The 18,906-nt window shown below is 36.9% G+C and overlaps 4 protein-coding genes across 5 annotated transcripts; 2 read left to right on the forward strand and 2 right to left on the reverse strand.

Moving 5' to 3' along the window:
* Positions 1–5,623: 5,623 nt before the first annotated feature.
* Positions 5,624–9,545, forward strand: LOC139105123 (cdc42 homolog). The gene is made up of 5 exons (XM_070661039.1): positions 5,624–6,375; positions 7,078–7,277; positions 7,357–7,466; positions 7,542–7,739; positions 7,842–9,545. The coding sequence occupies exons 2-5, from the start codon at positions 7,100–7,102 to the stop codon at positions 7,929–7,931; spliced, it is 576 nt and encodes a 191-aa protein (XP_070517140.1). The 5' UTR covers positions 5,624–6,375; positions 7,078–7,099; the 3' UTR covers positions 7,932–9,545.
* Positions 9,546–10,520: 975 nt separating this feature from the next.
* On the forward strand, positions 10,521–14,738 carry Fbw5 (F-box and WD repeat domain containing 5). Its single transcript, XM_070661035.1, has 9 exons — positions 10,521–11,115; positions 11,388–11,545; positions 11,627–11,804; positions 11,979–12,171; positions 12,270–12,494; positions 12,569–12,744; positions 12,842–13,169; positions 13,238–13,450; positions 13,554–14,738. Exons 1-9 carry the CDS (start codon positions 10,827–10,829, stop codon positions 13,819–13,821), a joined length of 2,028 nt encoding a protein of 675 aa, XP_070517136.1. The 5' UTR covers positions 10,521–10,826; the 3' UTR covers positions 13,822–14,738.
* Positions 14,739–15,015: 277 nt separating this feature from the next.
* LOC139105125 (E3 ubiquitin-protein ligase PPP1R11-like) lies at positions 15,016–18,206 on the reverse strand. Of its 2 annotated transcripts, XR_011546132.1 has the most exons (5): positions 18,120–18,206; positions 15,845–15,953; positions 15,611–15,766; positions 15,400–15,526; positions 15,016–15,306 (listed from the first exon to the last, which is right to left on the reverse strand). XR_011546132.1 is itself a non-coding variant. In XM_070661042.1 (4 exons), exons 1-4 carry the CDS (start codon positions 18,204–18,206, stop codon positions 15,501–15,503), a joined length of 378 nt encoding a protein of 125 aa, XP_070517143.1. In that variant the 3' UTR covers positions 15,016–15,500. The 2 variants fall into 2 exon arrangements, 1 of the variants encoding a protein (XP_070517143.1); XM_070661042.1 differs by having other exon boundaries at positions 15,016–15,526.
* On the reverse strand, positions 15,962–18,084 carry LOC139105122 (succinate--hydroxymethylglutarate CoA-transferase). The gene is made up of 2 exons (XM_070661038.1): positions 16,643–18,084; positions 15,962–16,552 (listed from the first exon to the last, which is right to left on the reverse strand). Exons 1-2 carry the CDS (start codon positions 17,777–17,779, stop codon positions 16,322–16,324), a joined length of 1,368 nt encoding a protein of 455 aa, XP_070517139.1. The 5' UTR covers positions 17,780–18,084; the 3' UTR covers positions 15,962–16,321.
* Positions 18,207–18,906: the final 700 nt, after the last annotated feature.

Consider the following 18,906-nt stretch of genomic DNA (forward strand, 5'->3'; position numbering starts at 1 on the left):
TATATATTAAAGTATATGTGTATAAAAATATATAAGTATACATAAAACATATATAATATAACAATTAAAATAAAGACATTTAAATAAGAAATTTGTAAAAAAAAAAGTATTATTTCTCTGAAAGTAAAATATATATTAAAGCGTATGTATATAAAAATATTTAAGTATACGTAAAACATATATAACATTTAAAATAAAGACATTTAAATAAGAAATTTGTAAAAAAAAAAAGTATTATTTCTCTGAAAGTAAAATATATATTAAAGCGTATGTATATAAAAATATTTAAGTATACGTAAAACATATATAACATTTAAAATAAAGACATTTAAATAAGAAATTTGTAAAAAAAAAAGTATTATTTCTCTGAAAGTAAAATATATATTAAAGCGTATGTATATAAAAATATTTAAGTATACGTAAAACATATATAACATTTAAAATAAAGACATTTAAATAAGAAATTTGTAAAAAAAAAAGTATTATTTCTCTGAAAGTAAAATATATATTAAAGCATATGTATATAAAAATATATAAGTATACATAAAACATATATAATATAACAATTAAAATAAAGACAGTTAAAGGAATTTGTAAAAAAAAAAAAAAAAGCATGCAACTTATCAATCTGCATTTCAGCGGAGTTGTTGTCGGTGACTGTAACATAAAAAATAAAATATTAATGTAGACATGTTAGTTAATAAGATTCATATAAAAAAAGTAAAGGTTTCTTTTTAATAAAGATTTTAATTAAAAAATTAATGCTTACCTTAAAGTTGCTCCGCCGATGTAGGATGCCCCCCGGGCCTGCTCCTCCTCTCAGAAATTCACATGAAATCCTCGATCACGACACAAGAAACTAGTCACGATGTCAAGTCACGATGTCACGTTACGATGTCACGTTACGATGTCAAGTCCAGCGAAGTTGAGTCACCTTTCGATTCTTCGGTTAATTCCCGTCGGTGTAACGAACGATGTCCAGAGCTTGTACCAAACAGCAAATGAGACGGGCCGCGATGAAATGTTCTCCGCGCAGTTTATCTTCCTCAATTTATTAAAAGAATTGCTTGAATATGATGTATCTTGATGTATCTTGATGTATCTTGATGTATCTTGATGTATCTTGATGTATCTTGATGTATCTTGATGTATCGTCGATGAAATGTTCTCCGCGTACAAGTTCATTCGCGGGATATTCACGACACTTCGGTTAAGTGTTCGATCTTTACACAGGAAACTGTCTATGACGCACAGCAGTCTGTCATTTTATAATTGTCCGGTCGATTTCCATCGGTGTAACGAACGATGTCCAGAGCTTGTTCCAAGCGGCAAATAAGACGGGCTGCGATGAAATGTTCTCCGCGCATAAGTTCATTCGCGAGATATTCACGACACTTCGGTTAAGTGTTCGATCTTTACACAGGAAACTGTCTATGACGCACAGCAGTCTGTCATTTTATAATTGTTCGGTCGATTTCCATCGGTGTAACGAACGATGTCCAGAGCTTGTTCCAAGCGGAAAATGAGACGGGCCGCGATGAAATGTTCTCCGCGCAGTTTATCTTCCTAAATTTATTAAAAGAATTGCTTGAATATGATGTATCTTGATGTATCTTGATGTATCTTGATGTATCTTGATGTATCTTGATGTATCTTGATGTATCTTGATGTATCGTCGATGAAATGCTCTCCGCGCATTAGATCACTCGCAGGATAGTCCACGACGCTTCCGTTAAATCCTCGATCTTGACAAAAGAAATTGTCTGTGACGCACAGCGAAATCCAGCTGTCACTTCTTGATCCTTCGGTCGATTTCCATCGGTGTAACGAACGATGTCCAGAGCTTGTTCCAAGCGGAAAATGAGACGGGCCGCGATGAAATGTTCTCCGCGCAGTTTATCTTCCTCAATTTATTAAAAGAATTGCTTGAATATGATGTATCTTGATGTATCTTGATGTATCGTCGATGAAATGCTCTCCGCGCATTAGATCACTCGCAGGATAGTCCACGACGCTTCCGTTAAATCCTCGATCTTGACAAAAGAAATTGTCTGTGACGCACAGCGAGATCCAGCTGTCACTTCTTGATCCTTCGGTCGATTTCCATCGGTGTAACGAACGATGTCCAGAGCTTGTTCCAAGCGGAAAATGAGACGGGCCGCGATGAAATGTTCTCCGCGCAATTTATCTTCCTCAATTTATTAAAAGAATTGCTTGAATATGATGTATCTTGATGTATCTTGATGTATCTTGATGTATCGTCGATGAAATGCTCTCCGCGCATTAGATCACTCGCAGGATAGTCCACGACGCTTCCGTTAAATCCTCGATCTTGACAAAAGAAATTGTCTGTGACGCACAGCGAGATCCAGCTGTCACTTCTTGATCCTTCGGTCGATTTCCATCGGTGTAACGAACGATGTCCAGAGCTTGTTCCAAGCGGAAAATGAGACGGGCCGCGATGAAATGTTCTCCGCGCAATTTATCTTCCTCAATTTATTAAAAGAATTGCTTGAATATGATGTATCTTGATGTATCTTGATGTATCTTGATGTATCGTCGATGAAATGCTCTCCGCGCATTAGATCACTCGCAGGATAGTCCACGACGCTTCCGTTAAATCCTCGATCTTGACAAAAGAAATTGTCTGTGACGCACAGCGAGATCCAGCTGTCACTTCTTGATCCTTCGGTCGATTTCCATCGGTGTAACGAACGATGTCCAGAGCTTGTTCCAAGCGGAAAATGAGACGGGCCGCGATGAAATGTTCTCCGCGCAATTTATCTTCCTCAATTTATTAAAAGAATTGCTTGAATATGATGTATCTTGATGTATCTTGATGTATCTTGATGTATCGTCGATGAAATGCTCTCCGCGCATTAGATCACTCGCAGGATAGTCCACGACGCTTCCGTTAAATCCTCGATCTTGACAAAAGAAATTGTCTGTGACGCACAGCGAGATCCAGCTGTCACTTCTTGATCCTTCGGTCGATTTCCATCGGTGTAACGAACGATGTCCAGAGCTTGTTCCAAGCGGAAAATGAGACGGGCCGCGATGAAATGTTCTCCGCGCAATTTATCTTCCTCAATTTATTAAAAGAATTGCTTGAATATGATGTATCTTGATGTATCTTGATGTATCTTGATGTATCGTCGATGAAATGCTCTCCGCGCATTAGATCACTCGCAGGATAGTCCACGACGCTTCCGTTAAATCCTCGATCTTGACAAAAGAAACTGTCTGTGACGCACAGCGAGATCCAGCTGTCACTTCTTGATCCTTCGGTCGATTTCCATCGGTGTAACGAACGATGTCCAGGGCTTGCACCAAGCATCATATGAGACGGGCCACGATGAAATGTTCTCAGCGCATTTTATTTTACTGTTCTGCTTCAGTCTCTTTTATAGTCATTGTCTTTAGTCAATATCATCTTACTGGTACTGTCTCTTAGATTTTAAATTATCATAAAACAAAGATTAATTGTTATATTAGAATTTATGAAATACTAAAAAATGCACCGCACCTCCGTCATAACGCGAATCTCTTCAGTAGAAAATGAAGTTCCCCGACTGGCATGTACAGTGACCGGCAATAGTGACCTGACTTACTACGGCGACGGCGGCTAACGCGCGTGAGCTAGGATGCTGTGCGTCAGACCTTACCGCGGATCGCGTACGTGAGCCCTGGAGTACCGAAAGAAGCGAGAGAACGAGGGAAAGTTGGAGGAAGGCATCTTCATGCTCTGTTCTGTTCGCGACCGTGCATGTGAGAGAGAACACATAAGTGTCGCTAAGAAATCATTAGAGGCGCCTATAATGATTTCTTAGCGATCACTCATGCGTTCTCTCTCACACGCACGGTCGCGAACAGAACAGAACATGAAGATGCCTTCCTCCAACTTTTCCCTCGTTCTCTCGCTTCTCTCGGTGCTCCAGGGCTCACGTACGTGATCCGCGGTAAGATCTGACGCACAGCACCCTAGCTCACACGCGTTAGCCGTCGTCGCCGCAGTAAGTCAGGCCATTACTGTCGATCACTGTCACACCAGCACGAAAAATCGACACCACCACTAAAGATCAACGCGTACAACGGCTGTGCGATAATCAATTTAAAAAAAAAAAAAAAATTAAAAACGCGAAAATTCTATTCCGAAAACACGAAACAATATTTCGATCACAAAAAACGACCTTGTTTTATGATAAAATAATGTTCTCCGCGCAAAAGTTTATTCGCGGGATATTCACGACACTTCGGTTAAGTGTTCGTTAAATGTTCGATCTTGTCCCAAAAAACTGTCTATGACGTGCAGCAAAGTCCAACTGTCACTTTTTGATTCTTCGATCGATTCCCGTCGGTGTAACGAACGATGTCCAGAGCTTGTACCAAGCGGAAAATGAGACGGGCCGCGATGAAATGCTCTCCGCGCATTAGATCACTCGCAGGATAGTCCACGACGCTTCCGTTAAATCTTCGATCTTGACAAAAGAAACTGTCTGTGACGCACAGCGAGATCCAGCTGTCACTTCTTGATCCTTCGAACGATTCCCGTCGGTGTAACGAACGATATCCAGAGCTTGGATCAAGCGGAAAATGAGACGGGCCGCGATGAAATGTTCTCCGCGCAGTTTATCTTCCTCAATTTATTAAAAGAATTGCTTGAATATGATGTATCTTGATGTATCTTGATGTGTCTTGATGTATCTTGATGTGTCTTGATGTGTCTTGATGTACTGACTCATCGAAGTGACCGTGAACTTGAACTTGAACTCCGGTAGGAAACAGTCATCCCCTCCTTACACATCCGTTCCCGACTACGTTTAGGCGCGGACTGAGGGTAGCGCGGTCGTGATAACGGTACTTATGTTGGGGGGGTAATTAATTGGCGCACTAGGGAAAAAACGTTCCCACCTATCAGGTGATAAGAGAAGGGTTGTAATTGGTCGGCATGGGGATGATACCGCGAGTGTCCAATGCGTGTGAAAAATTTTGTATTGCGACCCGTTTATTTTTACCGTTATGTGCACCTTTTTGGCGCCGTTTATTCCGCTGACAACAAACTTTTTGAAAAATAACGGATGCAAAGCGTGCGCATGGTTCGTTTTAATATTAAAAAAAGAAAATAATTTAACCGGCTATGGACAATTTTTTTCCCGCGAAGCATACTCGTAAAGGCAATTATTTAGACATTTGTCGGTATAAGAAAAAGAGAGTTCGCAGTTTTACAATAAGTTAATCCGTAGAAAGCGAGAGTGATAACGTGCAAAAAAGCCACTCAATTATTTCGACGATTATTGTGAATAAAAATTAGACATGCCGCTTCTCATCCGCGATATCGTAAAGTCAAATAGAGCTTTAGTGACCAGCACGCGCGAGTGATTTTCAGATACGCGATGTAAAACGAACCCCGCCAATTAAATTATATGTAGAAATTTAATCCGCTCATTAACAATAAACGATCCGATCGATAGCGTTCGTTTTAATCTAGAAACGTGAGATTGAGTTATCGCATAATAGCTACGCGCATTAAAGCGCATTTCACCGATGCACATATCGGCAAAAATCATAAATAAATTAATACTCGTTCGCGTTCGAAATCTTTCTCTCTAAGCGCCAAAATCTCTAATGGTCAGTTTAGCCGCGGAGCCTCAGCGTGCGGACGTGTTGTTAATCGCTCCGCAATTACGCGTATTATCGACCACAAATAGGACGTTTTCGCAGACTAATTAGTGCCGACGTCGTTAACTCGCGAACGAAGGATCATTTTTGTACTTCTGTGTTATTTCATTCATCGTTCTGTGCTTCGTTTCGTGCCTCGAAAAAGTGCATCGGAACGATTAGGTTACTTGGCGAGCGCAACGCAGGAGGCGTCCGACCTGATATTAACCGCGTACGTACGTCCGCGACCAGCATTACCGACCCGCTTCACTCGCCATCAGAAATCTGATTATAAAAGATAAAAGAAGTGACGATAAAAGAAAAGCAGAGCGGTGTAATACAGTGCCAAGTGACGTGAAATGTTACAACACGTCGGGTGCATTCGTTTACGCAGTAGTCAGCGCAGTTACTCGTAGGAGTCCTAATCCCTTTTCGTCCACCGACATAGAGATTCGGCTTTAATCGTGGTCAAGGGACCTCTTCGAAAAAAATCACGGTCGAAGAAGGAGGAAAAAAAATAACATACATGGCACGATAGGTGCTCGTGGAGCTGGAGAATATTTTCTGCAACGATCTCGCAGACTTGTGGCTGTCAAACGCGACTTTGTGGATCGCATTCGTCACCGGCGACACGCCCGAGGTTACATATCGTCACGACGTTCGGGATTATGAGCTGCGGCGATCTTAACCTTTAATGACACAGCTCGGCATATCCAGGTAATGTGCTCCGGGGTATCTAAGAATCCGCTCCAGACTCTTTAATTCGAGACTAAAGTTCGTATTGCGAGAGTCTCTTCGCGTCTGTATGTCGAGAAACTCTCGACCTACATGTGGTTGCCCTACATGGAACATCTATGCTTCTTTAGTTCGGTTAGGTTATAGGCGGAATACGTCGGTTACAAAGAACTCCTCTGCTGGGAAAATTATTCGACAATTTATCACTGTATAATAATTTTCTTTGATAAAACTGTTTTATCGAATTTTTCTTACGTTTATTACGCTTGTGTTTATTACTACATAGAGCTTACAAATGCACATCATTGATAAGAAAATCATGCAATATGTTTATTAATATATCTAAATTATGGACGTATATTCGTGTTATAAAAATTATTGCGCAATTATATGAAGTAAATGAAGGCTGCCCAGTTGTATGGTATAGCTTTAATGCTTGATATAAATTTAATTTAATTTTAACAGATTAGGATATTTTCTTTTCTTTTATATATAAAAATTATTATGCAATTATATGAAGTAAATGGAGACAGCCCAGTTGTATGGTATATAGCCTTAATGCTTGATATAAATTTAATTTAATTTTAACAGATTAGGATATTTTCTTTCCTTTTATATTAACATATTTTATATAAATGTGGTTTATATAAATAAGTAGAATGCATTGTGGATATTATGTTTTAGATTGCATTAAAATCATATTAACATGCAGACGATAAAGTGTGTTGTGGTGGGTGATGGAGCAGTTGGTAAAACTTGTCTCTTAATTTCATATACCACAAATAAGTTTCCTTCTGAATATGTGCCTACTGTTTTTGACAACTATGCAGTAACTGTGATGATAGGAGGTGATCCATATACATTAGGATTGTTTGATACAGCAGGTAAAATTTTTTACTTTTTGCTAAAAACAGCTTATTCTATATAATATTTTAAAACTAATTTTTACCTTTTTTTTCTTAGGTCAAGAAGATTACGATAGATTGCGTCCTTTAAGTTATCCTCAGACTGATGTGTTTTTGGTATGTTTTTCTGTTGTGTCACCATCGTCGTTTGAAAATGTAAAAGAAAAGGTATTTGTGTTTCTGTTTTATATATTCTGCATCAAGTATTATAAAAACCTGTTTTAATAATATATTGTTTTGCAGTGGGTACCAGAAATAACGCATCATTGTCAGAGAACTCCATTCTTACTTGTTGGAACACAAATCGATTTGAGAGATGATGTTGCAACAATAGAGAAACTTGCAAAAAATAAGCAAAAGCCGATATCTGGAGAGCAAGGAGAGAAACTTGCTAAGGAACTTAAGGCTGTAAAATATGTAGAGTGTAGTGCTCTTACACAGGTAAATAACAAATAAGGATATTTGTAATTAAATCTTATTATAATATTTATAATCGTTAATAAAGTTATAAAATAATAATTGTCCTTTTTTAAAATATATTAGAAAGGCTTGAAGAACGTATTCGACGAAGCTATTTTAGCTGCATTGGAACCGCCTGAACCAGTGAAAAAGAGGAAGTGTACACTTTTGTAAGGTAAAAAAATATGGAGCCTCTGATTTCCAAACGTCCAAACGACGATCCCCTATTTCCAGGCAACAATCTTGTGTGTAGTATACTCTATTAAATACAATATTACATTTGCCTCTACACGAATTTGTAATCGTATTCGAAAAGTATAAAAAATCGTGCGCATGTTGGGCGAAAAAAAACATTCCACGAGATACATTGAGACGTACGATAATTTGAGTTTGTAAAGGTGGATAAAACTTTTGTAATAAATAATAACGATTATGTATGTTTTTGAAGAAAGTTATTGCACAAAGTTTTATTATTCTAATACGATTTTCGAGAGAGTAGCTTCAAATAAGCATTTTTAGATAAATTTCGAAATCTATTTTAAATTTATTAATGTTTACACTTAATAGGAACAGAGATGGGGAAAGAAATAAAGATTGGTGCTATTGTTCAACAATATTTTTTAAGTAAAAAAATCGTTTATCGAGATACACGTTAGTATCTAAGAGTTTATTTGAGTAATAAAATATTGGAGCATTTTTCACTAAAACATTGTTTTTTTTTTTTAAATATACTAAAATAAAATTTTTATTCTTGGCAATGTTAGCATCAGAAACTTTATGGTGAATGTATAAATGAATAAGTACCATATCAATATGACTTAGAAATAATGTCGGCTGCATGTGACACAAAAAGACTACTACTAATTCTAATTATCTACATATAAAGTATCATTATTGATATTTGAGAGCTTGCATTATTACAAAAGCTCTTTAATATCGATAATTATTCTTCGAAATAATGTTTTTTGAAATATACATGGCAGCTAACAAAGAAAAGCTTTTAAGAAAATCGACCAATTGTTTTATATGCCGTTTTTCTAGATAGCAAAATATTTTTCAGTAACTAAATAAAAGAGCTTGTAAATGTACGTTAGCCTCCCTTCCATTTTGTGATGGCACTGAGAGCGTGTAATTCGTAGGTGGAAACTTTAAAGGCCAGAGCACACACTTTTGCGTAACGCATAACGCGTGTGCATAAGGAATACGATTGGTTCAATTTCTTATGTATTTACTGCATAACAAAATTGAATCAATTGTATTCCTTACGCACACGCGTTATGCGTTATGCAAAAGTGTGTGCTCTGTGTGCTCTGGCCTTAAGACTGTTTTAAAAGTCATAAAAAGAAGAAAAAGAGCCATTACTTCAAAAAAATTATAATTAGAAGAAGGGAGGTAAAATAATGACACATTATATTAATTTTGGACGATACTGTAAATGGTATTTACGATTTCCATTCAAGATTGTAATATTTGAATCTTTTAATTATGACCGTGCCGTATGAATAAATTTATAAATAATTTATTTGCAGCATTATATGACGGGCTGATTTTTTATAATCGTCTGAAATGTTACATATCGTTAGTATTGTTAACATATTTAAATGCATTCAATATGTGAACGCATAGAGAAATGTTGCCAGAGAAAGCATTTTATCAAAAGAATTTAATCAACTTTTACATTAAAAATCCAGTTAAAATTAACAGCATTTAGCATCATAATGTGTCGTAATATGTAGACACATTACATCACGTAATGAAATATTTACATAAATATATTTATACCATGTATGGAGCGCTTATTTTATTTTATTATTCACATTGATTTCTTCACTTCATTGGTGTGTTCCATATCTTCCTTATCCTAATGAATAAAAATACTGAATAAATTTTATTTTTGGAGATAATAATTTTTTTTTTTTAACCAAATGTTTAAAAATATAATTTATATTTTCTTAATTTTGTTCAACTATGCTTTATTTAATTTTTATTTTATTTAAGTTTATTTTATTTTATTTTAGAATGTTTGATTTCGAGGAGATTGAGAACATGAGAGAAAAGAGTTAATTGCTTCAGAAGAATTTTAACTAAAATAAGCAAGAAAGACAATGTTAGTAAAGAAGAGAAAGTTAGAATTGATAACTCGTACAAAGAAAGTAGAAGAGAATTAAGGAAACTAATTAAAAAAGCTAAGAGAGATTCGTGGAAGAATTATTAACAATCACGCCGCTGTCTGCCGCCACCACTCGAGACTCGCTCGACGGGTTTTGTTACGCGACGGTCCACACCCGTGCGTGTCCTGCACCGCGATCGACTGATAGCGATGAGACGAAGACATCCCGCGCGATATTTTCTTGCCGAGCGCGAGCGAGTGAACGGACACGCGCGCTCACTTGCGCCGCGATCCGCGCGATAGCGATAAGCGGTGACTGTTTCGCGGCGCGGACTGCACCTACCACGAATTACATCGCTTCTGCGCGAAACCGACGAACGAGTGGGCGTCTATAAATTGCATACGAACTTACAAAGTTGACGTTATTCGAGTTAGTTTTCGTTGCGCTTCAAGACTCAACGGTGACAATCGAAGTCGTCCGACGACGCTTATGTAAAGAATTAATTACATAATTATTAAATACCAATCTCGCTCACATAATACAGATTTAATTACACCCGCCCGTTCCACTTTCACTTTTTGTATTTCCGCCCTTCGTCCCGCGTGGCCTTCCTCCCTCCCCCCCACCCCCGCAGACTCCAGGACCTGAGAAGTGCTAAGAAGCGGTGCAATCGGCGTTGTCTTTCTCGAGGTCTACCGTGAACACCACAGGTAAACCCTCGTAAAGATTGTGCTCTTCGACCCAAAGCTCGACATGCGACGTCTCGCGTCGTATTTCTACCGCGCGCAGTGCCGCGCGACGCGACGCGACGCCTGTGAAATGTGAATGTAAAACAGCCCTCGCTGTATCACAACCTAACCACATTCGAGCGCGCGTAGCCTTGGCGCGACGGCGACGCGGCGGGCTGACAGGTAATCAGCTGTTCCAGTAAATAGACCGCCACGCACCACCGACCGAGATGGACGACGTCGAGGAGGCGGCGCGGACGCCAGCGTCGTCCGACGAGGAAGACGCCAGCGGTTCGGATGGCGGCAGCGAGTGTTCGTCGCGCAGCGACGGCGACCTCAACTGGTACGTGATGTCGGATTCGGTCCTTCTGATCATCTTCCAGTATCTGTCGCCGCGGGAGCTAATCACCGCGGGCGAAGTCTGCCGTTCGTGGTACAGGGTATCGCGCGACGAATTCCTGTGGAAATATCTGTTCTACCGGACGTACAAGGTGGACCCAGACGTCGGTATCGTGCCAGGTAATTTCGCGAGCGTATTTGCGTCGAAAGATAACACCTTCCACTGGACGTTGCATGCGGGAATGTAAATTTGAAAATTAATTGAATAGTATTCAAAGTGAAAGATATGTGTAGAACATTGAATACATTTAAATTTATTTTAAATAAAACTTATTGTAAATTTTTAATTACCGAAATCAGTAAAAATTTATCTTTAAAACGTCATTTCCCTTTTTTTTTCTCGTAATTAAATAAGATATAAATAAAAATGTTTTATATTAATCTTGTTTTAGGAAAAACCTCTTGGCTGGGAGAGTTCAAACGTTTGGCATATCACACTCCGTTAATAGAAACAGAAATTCTTAAAGAGCATTCACATCAGGTCTTACATGTGAGCTTTTCTCACAATGGCAAAATGTTTGCAACTTGTTCGAAAGACGGACATATTCTTGTAAGCCCTTTTCTTATTTTGTAATTAGTAATTTATTTTTACTTGCTACTTATATTCATTACACACATACTTTTGTTTCAGGTGTGGCAAAGTCAGTATCCTGTTACCATAAAATACTTACACGACATGAGAACATTTAGTTGGAAGTACACACAATTTTCCCAGTTTAATTGTACAGATACATTACTTCTCGTATCTGGTGTTCATTTCGGCACGCCGCATAGTACTTCGGGAGAAATAGCAGTGTTCAGAGTAGCGCGTGAGTATGAATAGTATACAAATCTACTGTGCTTCATTAAAAATTATATGATGCAAATAAATTAATTTTTTTAAATTAACAAGATTATTTAATGATACCGATTTTAATTGAAAAAAAAATCGAATATCTTGTTTAAACAAATACTCATATATGTTTTTTTTTGTCTTTTTTCAGCTGGCTTTGATCTTCAATGTAGGGTAGTGAATAAGCCGTACGACATATTTGGTACGTGGTACAGTGAACGTTACCTTTTGAGTGGAAATTTGCATTGGTTGGCGCATTTGGTCAGTACTAGTGTAGTCTGGCTTAACAAAGCAAACCAGGAATCAGCTAGTGAACACGTACCCATTATGACGCAGCTTTTTAGGTAAAGACAGTACGACGTTCGGTATATCTTTTTAATTAATCTTGTTAAAAACGTAAGCAAATTTTTTCAAATAATTAATTTTTTATGATAATTTTCAGATTTTATAATGGAAATGCTTCCTCAATTAGAGCAATTATGGTCGCAAATTGTCTAGCACCTGCTCCAGCTGAGTCCACTGAACAACAGAGCCAACCGTCTTCCTCGAATACTAAAGAAGAAAAAGGAAACCCACCGAGTCACAAGGATTTACTGTCGCCTTCAGGCGAGAGTAATAGCTCGCAAAGTCAGGAGGAGCCAGTATATATCACGTCGTCAAGAATACAGTAAAAATTTCTTTTTTAAATATATATAACTCGTAGTATATTAATATTAATTAATATTACATATATTACGATAGGTATAGTAAATTGGAAGGTGCATTTTCAAATTGGAGAAAACTTGGCGATGGTTTTGAATATGCCAATCCAATACAGTACAATCAAGAATATAGGCAGGTTGAAATGCAAAAAAAAGCATATGAAAGCGATAGCGAAAGTGAAAATCCACAGTGGGAGGAAGAGAGCGAGTCTGGAGGTAAGAAAATCATGTGCGTTACGCACAGACGATAAGAAATTATAATCGTCCATTCTAATCATTGTGTAGGACTTGATGACAAAAAATGAGTTTACAGAATCTTCAATAACGGAAGAATATGATACAGACGAGTTAGCCAATAATCCCGAGAAACTTCTCATTTTCACAACCGGCTCGAAGACTTATACTCCGCATAAAGTTGGCTTTAAAAGGATCAAATTAGTTACTTTTCCACGAAGATTAGATCCCGGACCGTCGTTACGTGAGAGAATAGCGCAACAAAAGAGGGAACGAGAAAGACAGAATACTCCATCAGTGGAAGATTGGCTAAATTATGAATCTGTAGCAGATAAATTTGATAAGATAGATCACTTAATTGATCTCCACGGTCATATTATTGGGATGGGGCTTTCTCCCGACCATAGGTTGGTTATCGATGTTGTTAAAGTAACTAATACTTGAGATAAATAATTTATTACGGATATGTTTTCAGATATCTTTATGTAAATACGAGGCCGTGGCCAAAAGGCTACGTTATTACCAATCCTTTACAGCCTCCACCGATAGCTCAAGAAATCGATATTCATGTAATCGATTTGGTAACGTTAAAACAAGTTGGCACGATGTTAAGAGCACATAAAGCATATACGCCTAACAATGAATGTTTCTTTATATTTCTGGATGTGTGTAACGAATACGTAGCAAGGTAATTAATACGCCTGCATTTAATTTGCTAATTACAATTATACATAAGTATAAATTGCATTTTCAAAGTAAAATAATTTATTAAAAAATATTGTTATTTGCAGTGGTGCAGAAGATAAGCATGGTTATTTATGGGATAGACATTATGGAATTTGTTTAGCCAAATTTCCCCATAGTGACGTAGTCAATTCGGTAGCTTTTAATCCACGCGATCCTGAAATGTTAGTTACAACCAGTGACGATTATACAGTTAAAATATGGCGAAGCCGGGCTATGGTGAAGGCTTTAGGTTTAGATGAAAAATCCTACCGCAGAGGAATGGAAGTACGAAAAAGACACAAATTTCAAAAAAGTGGTACTAATATCGACTGACTAAAAACTATTAAATTTCCGATTTAAACATTTATTTTTACAAGATCTTAGAGATCCATATATTTTGCACTTAAGTTATACTATACAAAATCGTCCAGAATTATTAATACTATTATTGCATAAAAGCACAAATATATAGTGAGAATATATTTTTTGATTATCATGACATTTTGAAAATGCATATGCAGATTTTCATTTCTTGGTAATACAGAGTCTCATTAAATAAGTGGTTCTATTTTAAAAAAAAAGAAAAGAAAAAAAAGAAAAAAAAGTAAAAACTACTAAAATTGTTGATAAAAATGAATCTCATACGAATATATTGTTAATGTCTGTTAAGATGCAAAATTAAAAAATATCTAACAAATTGTAAAATTACATTATTCACTCATAAATTCATAGTAAACTATTTTTAAATTTTCAAAACTTACAAATTAATATTAAATCAGAAATTTGCTTAATGACTAAAAATTGTTCTGTATATTATTAAAATTTGTACATTGATCATTTTTCAAGATATTGTTAAATATTTCAAATATTAACTTAAAATTTATTTTTCGACAAAATTAAAAATTAAAAATTTCAATGAAAGTATGTGCAATGTATTTAATTAATATTTTGTTTTCGTGAATGAGTTATAATTGATTCTTTATTTATTTTATTTCGTTTATATTTGAAATATTTACAAATTTCATCTACTTACGCTTACATTAGATAGAAGAAATAAGTAATGAATGTGCAGTATTTTGTATCTTTTTTTTTTGTCTTTGGCATAAGTAATGCAATATAATTAAATACAATTATAATTGTGTGACAATACATACCGTAATTTGTAATACATTATTTCATTTTTTTGAGCTTGTATTATAGAACAATTGCATTATAAGATTCTAAATATAATAAATTTAAAAAAAAATAAAGTTTTGATATATTCCTAATTTTCCTGCATATCAAAGTAATTTTAAACATTATTTAATGATAAACATATAAATTGATAAAATCATAATTAAATTTTTAACGTAAGTCACAAAATAACTACACATACTTATATTTTAAGGCATAAAATGTAGATTTTATCTTTATATTAGATACTAAATAATAAATAACAAGTATTTCTACTTATAAAGTAAATAACACTGAATCAGAGGCAAACGTATAAGGAATGATAAAGGTATTTTCTAAAGAATGTAATGATAATTTACTGTAAGATATAAATTTGAATTCGTAAGACATCACGATCTGTTTAACAACAATTTAAACATTTTACAATTTTCCGTGCGACACTGCTAAAGCACTGTAATATAAATATATGTACACTGAAAGACAGATATGGCATTTTTTGCGGCGATAGCGACTAGCGTACGTAACTCTAGCACGGGTGTCGTCGAGAGAGGGAAGGAGTTACGTACGCTAATCGCCGTCGCCGCAGCAAACGCCAGATTTGCTTTTCAATATCCTAGTGCAAAATCATATTTAAAATTTGTGTACCTAGAACAACAACGCAAGTTGACATTTACATTTTAATATATTCTCTCTCGATAATTATGCGTTTTAAATGTATATGTATTTGTAATTGCTTACCTACAGTTCACCATCTTTATCCGCATGACACCGACTCGAAAAATAGGATAAAGGAATTAATTTTCCATTTAGGGAAACGTTGTCAATAAGCACAAAGACATTTATGTTGAACCTGTTGCAATCGGTTCTGTAAGAAGAGAACATGGCATGATTAATATATTGACAGATATAGATGAATATATACATATTTAGCTTACTGTAAAAAGTTTACCGGGATGTGATGACATTCCTTCTCGCGCAGGATCGCCAGGATTAGGTAAGATTTTTTTATGAGCATCCTTATGTCCATGGCAATGTTCACATTCGTCATCACTATCTTCGGAACTACTTTCGCCAAAAGTTTTTGGTTTTTCATAAATACAACAACCTATAAATAAAACAGTATTTAATTACTTTTTTTTGTCAATTAAATTTAAAAAAGTATATGGAAATATAATATACTTACATTTTGATTTCTTTTTATTTAAATTTTCATTGTCTACAGTTCCTTGAGTCCATTGAACCTTTTTATTTGATTTCGGTTTTCGAAGACGTAATCGTACAGTAGGTACATCCTGTATTAAAAAAATTCAATATATTAGTAATGCAAAAAAATTGATCATAATCATATTTTTAACTGCATACATAAGTGATTATAGAAAAAATTTATTACAATGACAAAAAAAATGTCGATGTACACATTAAAAGATACGCATGAATAAATGGTTTTTATTCAATTTAATACAATATTATATATAAAATTTGCTTAACACTAAATATTAAAAATATATTAATTAAATTGTCCTAAAATATATAAAAATAAACTACTTTTTAAACTATTTAAAAAATATTAATATTTTAATAAAGCAGTTTTTATTAAATAAAGTTGATATTTTTTATTGATCTGTATCTATTTAAATGCTGAAAAAAATTAGATGTTCAATTATCGCACAATTTTTTGTGCCATTAAATTTTTTATTTTATCGTCAGAATAATTTAATATATTTTTTAAAACTTCTGATGTATGTTGTCCTAACATCGGTGGCGGTGATCGTATTGCATTAACAGCGTAGCTATATATCACAGGTGGCTTGACAAGTTTTACTTTGCCTGTAACAGGATGATCTACTTCTTGAACCAATTTTATGTGCTTTACATGGGGATCGTTAAACACCTGAAAATTTACACGTTAACTCAAAAGATTAAATAATACATTTTTCGTTATTAAGAAGGGATCGATATAAATCAAAACGGAATAATTCACCTCTCGTATAGTATTTACTGCCCCGCATGGAAACGAAGCCCCTTCAAATATTGTAGACCATTCCTGATTTGTCTTGCTTTCAAGTATACGTCTGAGTAATTGAAGCAATTCTTTTCTGTTTTTAACTCTGGCGGTATTATTCTTAAATTTATCATTAGTCGCGAGTTCAGGTACTTGTAATCTCTTGACTAACTCCAGAAATTGCGCGTCGCTTCCCGTTCCGATCGTCATGTAGCCGTCCTTCGTAGGAAAGGCTTCATAGGGAACTATACTCTCGTGTTCGGATCCCCATCTTGTCGCCTCTTTATTTCCATTGAGATAATTAGAGGCAATGTTTATCAGACTCGCAATTTGAGTTGATAAAAGACTGCACTGTATCCACTGGCCTTTATCGGTCTTGGATCTTTGCAGTAAAGCAGCCATGATCGCTCCATGAGCATACAAACCCGTTGCTAGATCAGTCATCGCCACGCCGACCTTGCACGGTGGACCATCTTTGGGTCCAGTAATGTGTAGCAGGCCACCCAAAGAAGCGGCGATGACGTCGTAACCAGGTTTACTCGCGTAGGGCCCTTGGAAACCGTAACCGGTCAACGAGCAGTATATGAGACGTGGCGCAATCTTGGCCAGATCTTCGTACCCCAGGCCCATTCCCTCCAGCTTTCCCGGCACGTAGTTTTCGACCAAAACATCGCTTGCTTGCGCCAGCTCATAAACGACGTCTCTGCCCTTCTTCAAGTCGACACAGACACTTTTCTTGTTTCTGTTGACGCTCATGAAATAAGTCGACTCCTGTGTTCCCTGGAAGAACGGCGGGCCCCACTTGCGCGACTCGTCGCCGCCATCCGGTCGCTCGATCTTTAGAATCTCCGCGCCAAGATCACCCAGGATCATCGTGCAGTAGGGTCCGGCGACGATCCGGGTCAAGTCCAGAACTCGTATCCCGCTCAGCGGCGAGCGGACGTCCTCGGCAGCCGTGCAGAATTCACGTACGCGACTTTTCGATCCGTGTATACCCGAGAAAAATCTCTCCACACTGCAACTACGTCCGCAAGTCGCGAGAACTCGCGTCATGTTAAAACCTTGAGAAACAAGAAAAAGGTTCCGTGCCCAAGCTGCACCTGCAGGCGGTGACATTCAGATTTCACGAGAAATAAATCTGCTCGAGAGAATAAAAACGGATTCTCAAGCAGCTTCCGTAAAAGAGTACTTAAAACCCTGCAACAATAAGCGTAGCGCGCGACGAAGGGCAGCCCAACCTCTTCGTGGCAGCCGATATCACGCGACGATTTTCGCGAGCGCGTAAAAAAAATCCTCGACGATGCAAATCGTATGTCGCGCCTGTCAAACAGATTATATGCATGATAAAAATTGTGTACGCAGTTAGGAGGAGACAGGTAGATGCAGCTTCCACCTCCCTGCCTCCCTGAAACTTGACGAGGTCCAAAAATCCGCCTCGTGACGTTTCGGGTCGTACCTGGGATCCGGAATCGGTGGCAACCGTTTCGGAGATGGTTTCTGTTTGCGTCTGCGAAGCCGTCTGCTCCGACATCGTTCTCTCCATGTGTCGCGATCCTCGGGCGCAAGGGACACGCACGAGATCGCTTCTTCTTCTTCTTCTTCTTTTGTTAGATGGCACTCGCTTCCAACATGGATACGATCCGGCCATTTGCGGAATCTTGATTTAGTAGCTCGTATTGGTTGGCGGCTCATCCGCCATGTCTTGTGTCGAATAACGTAGAGCGGAATGTTTGAAATAGATCAATCAGACATTTAAGTCCAGGGATTTAAGAAAGGAGGAAAGGAGTCTAACGAGTTTAGGAATAGGTTTAATAAGTAAAGGAAAAATATCATGAGGGTTTTGAGGAAATTTTCCTGAAATAAATTCAATCAAATTAGAAGATTTCTCAGCAGTAAGAGGACAGTGGAATACAATATGATTAATATCTTGTTTCGAAAAACCACAAGAACAAGAGCCTGAGTTAATAATGTTTTTACTCGCTAGACTGTAATTGAGATTATAATGATTACTACGTATCCTATTAACAAGAGTTATTTGATCTCTAGGTAAATTGTATTTATAAAACCAAGGTTTAGAATGCGAGTTAAAGAAAGTTGAAAAGTATTGACAACCTTTAGTAAGGGCTGCTCGTGTCGACGGTGGCGGTTTGTAGCAGATTTTCTAGAAGCCAAAAGAAAATTCTATAATGGCTCCTTGACGGACCAATCAAATACTAGATTTATCTCCAGTTCCGAGGAAGTTT

Source organism: Cardiocondyla obscurior, linkage group LG08, assembly GCF_019399895.1.
Source record: "Cardiocondyla obscurior isolate alpha-2009 linkage group LG08, Cobs3.1, whole genome shotgun sequence".
Taxonomy (NCBI): Eukaryota; Metazoa; Arthropoda; class Insecta; order Hymenoptera; family Formicidae; genus Cardiocondyla; species Cardiocondyla obscurior.

Bases quoted from the DNA above. Each gene is read 5' to 3' on its own strand.
- LOC139105123 (XM_070661039.1), top strand. From the start codon at position 7,100: ATGCAGACGATAAAGTGTGTTGTGGTGGGTGATGGAGCAGTTGGTAAA. The intron at 7,278-7,356 runs GTAAAATTTTTT...TTTTTTTCTTAG, and splicing joins AGGATTGTTTGATACAGCAG to GTCAAGAAGATTACGATAGA. The intron at 7,467-7,541 runs GTATTTGTGTTT...ATTGTTTTGCAG, and splicing joins TTGAAAATGTAAAAGAAAAG to TGGGTACCAGAAATAACGCA.
- Fbw5 (XM_070661035.1), top strand. From the start codon at position 10,827: ATGGACGACGTCGAGGAGGCGGCGCGGACGCCAGCGTCGTCCGACGAG. The intron at 11,805-11,978 runs GTGAGTATGAAT...GTCTTTTTTCAG, and splicing joins AGCAGTGTTCAGAGTAGCGC to CTGGCTTTGATCTTCAATGT. The intron at 12,172-12,269 runs GTAAAGACAGTA...GATAATTTTCAG, and splicing joins ATTATGACGCAGCTTTTTAG to ATTTTATAATGGAAATGCTT.
- LOC139105122 (XM_070661038.1), bottom strand. From the start codon at position 17,779: ATGTCACCGCCTGCAGGTGCAGCTTGGGCACGGAACCTTTTTCTTGTT. The intron at 16,553-16,642 runs GTGAATTATTCC...GTAAATTTTCAG, and splicing joins CAGTAAATACTATACGAGAG to GTGTTTAACGATCCCCATGT.
- LOC139105125 (XM_070661042.1), bottom strand. From the start codon at position 18,206: ATGGAGAGAACGATGTCGGAGCAGACGGCTTCGCAGACGCAAACAGAA. The intron at 15,954-18,119 runs GTACGACCCGAA...TTTTTAATACAG, and splicing joins CCACCGATTCCGGATCCCAG to GATGTACCTACTGTACGATT. The intron at 15,767-15,844 runs GTAAGTATATTA...TTTTATTTATAG, and splicing joins AAATAAAAAGAAATCAAAAT to GTTGTTGTATTTATGAAAAA.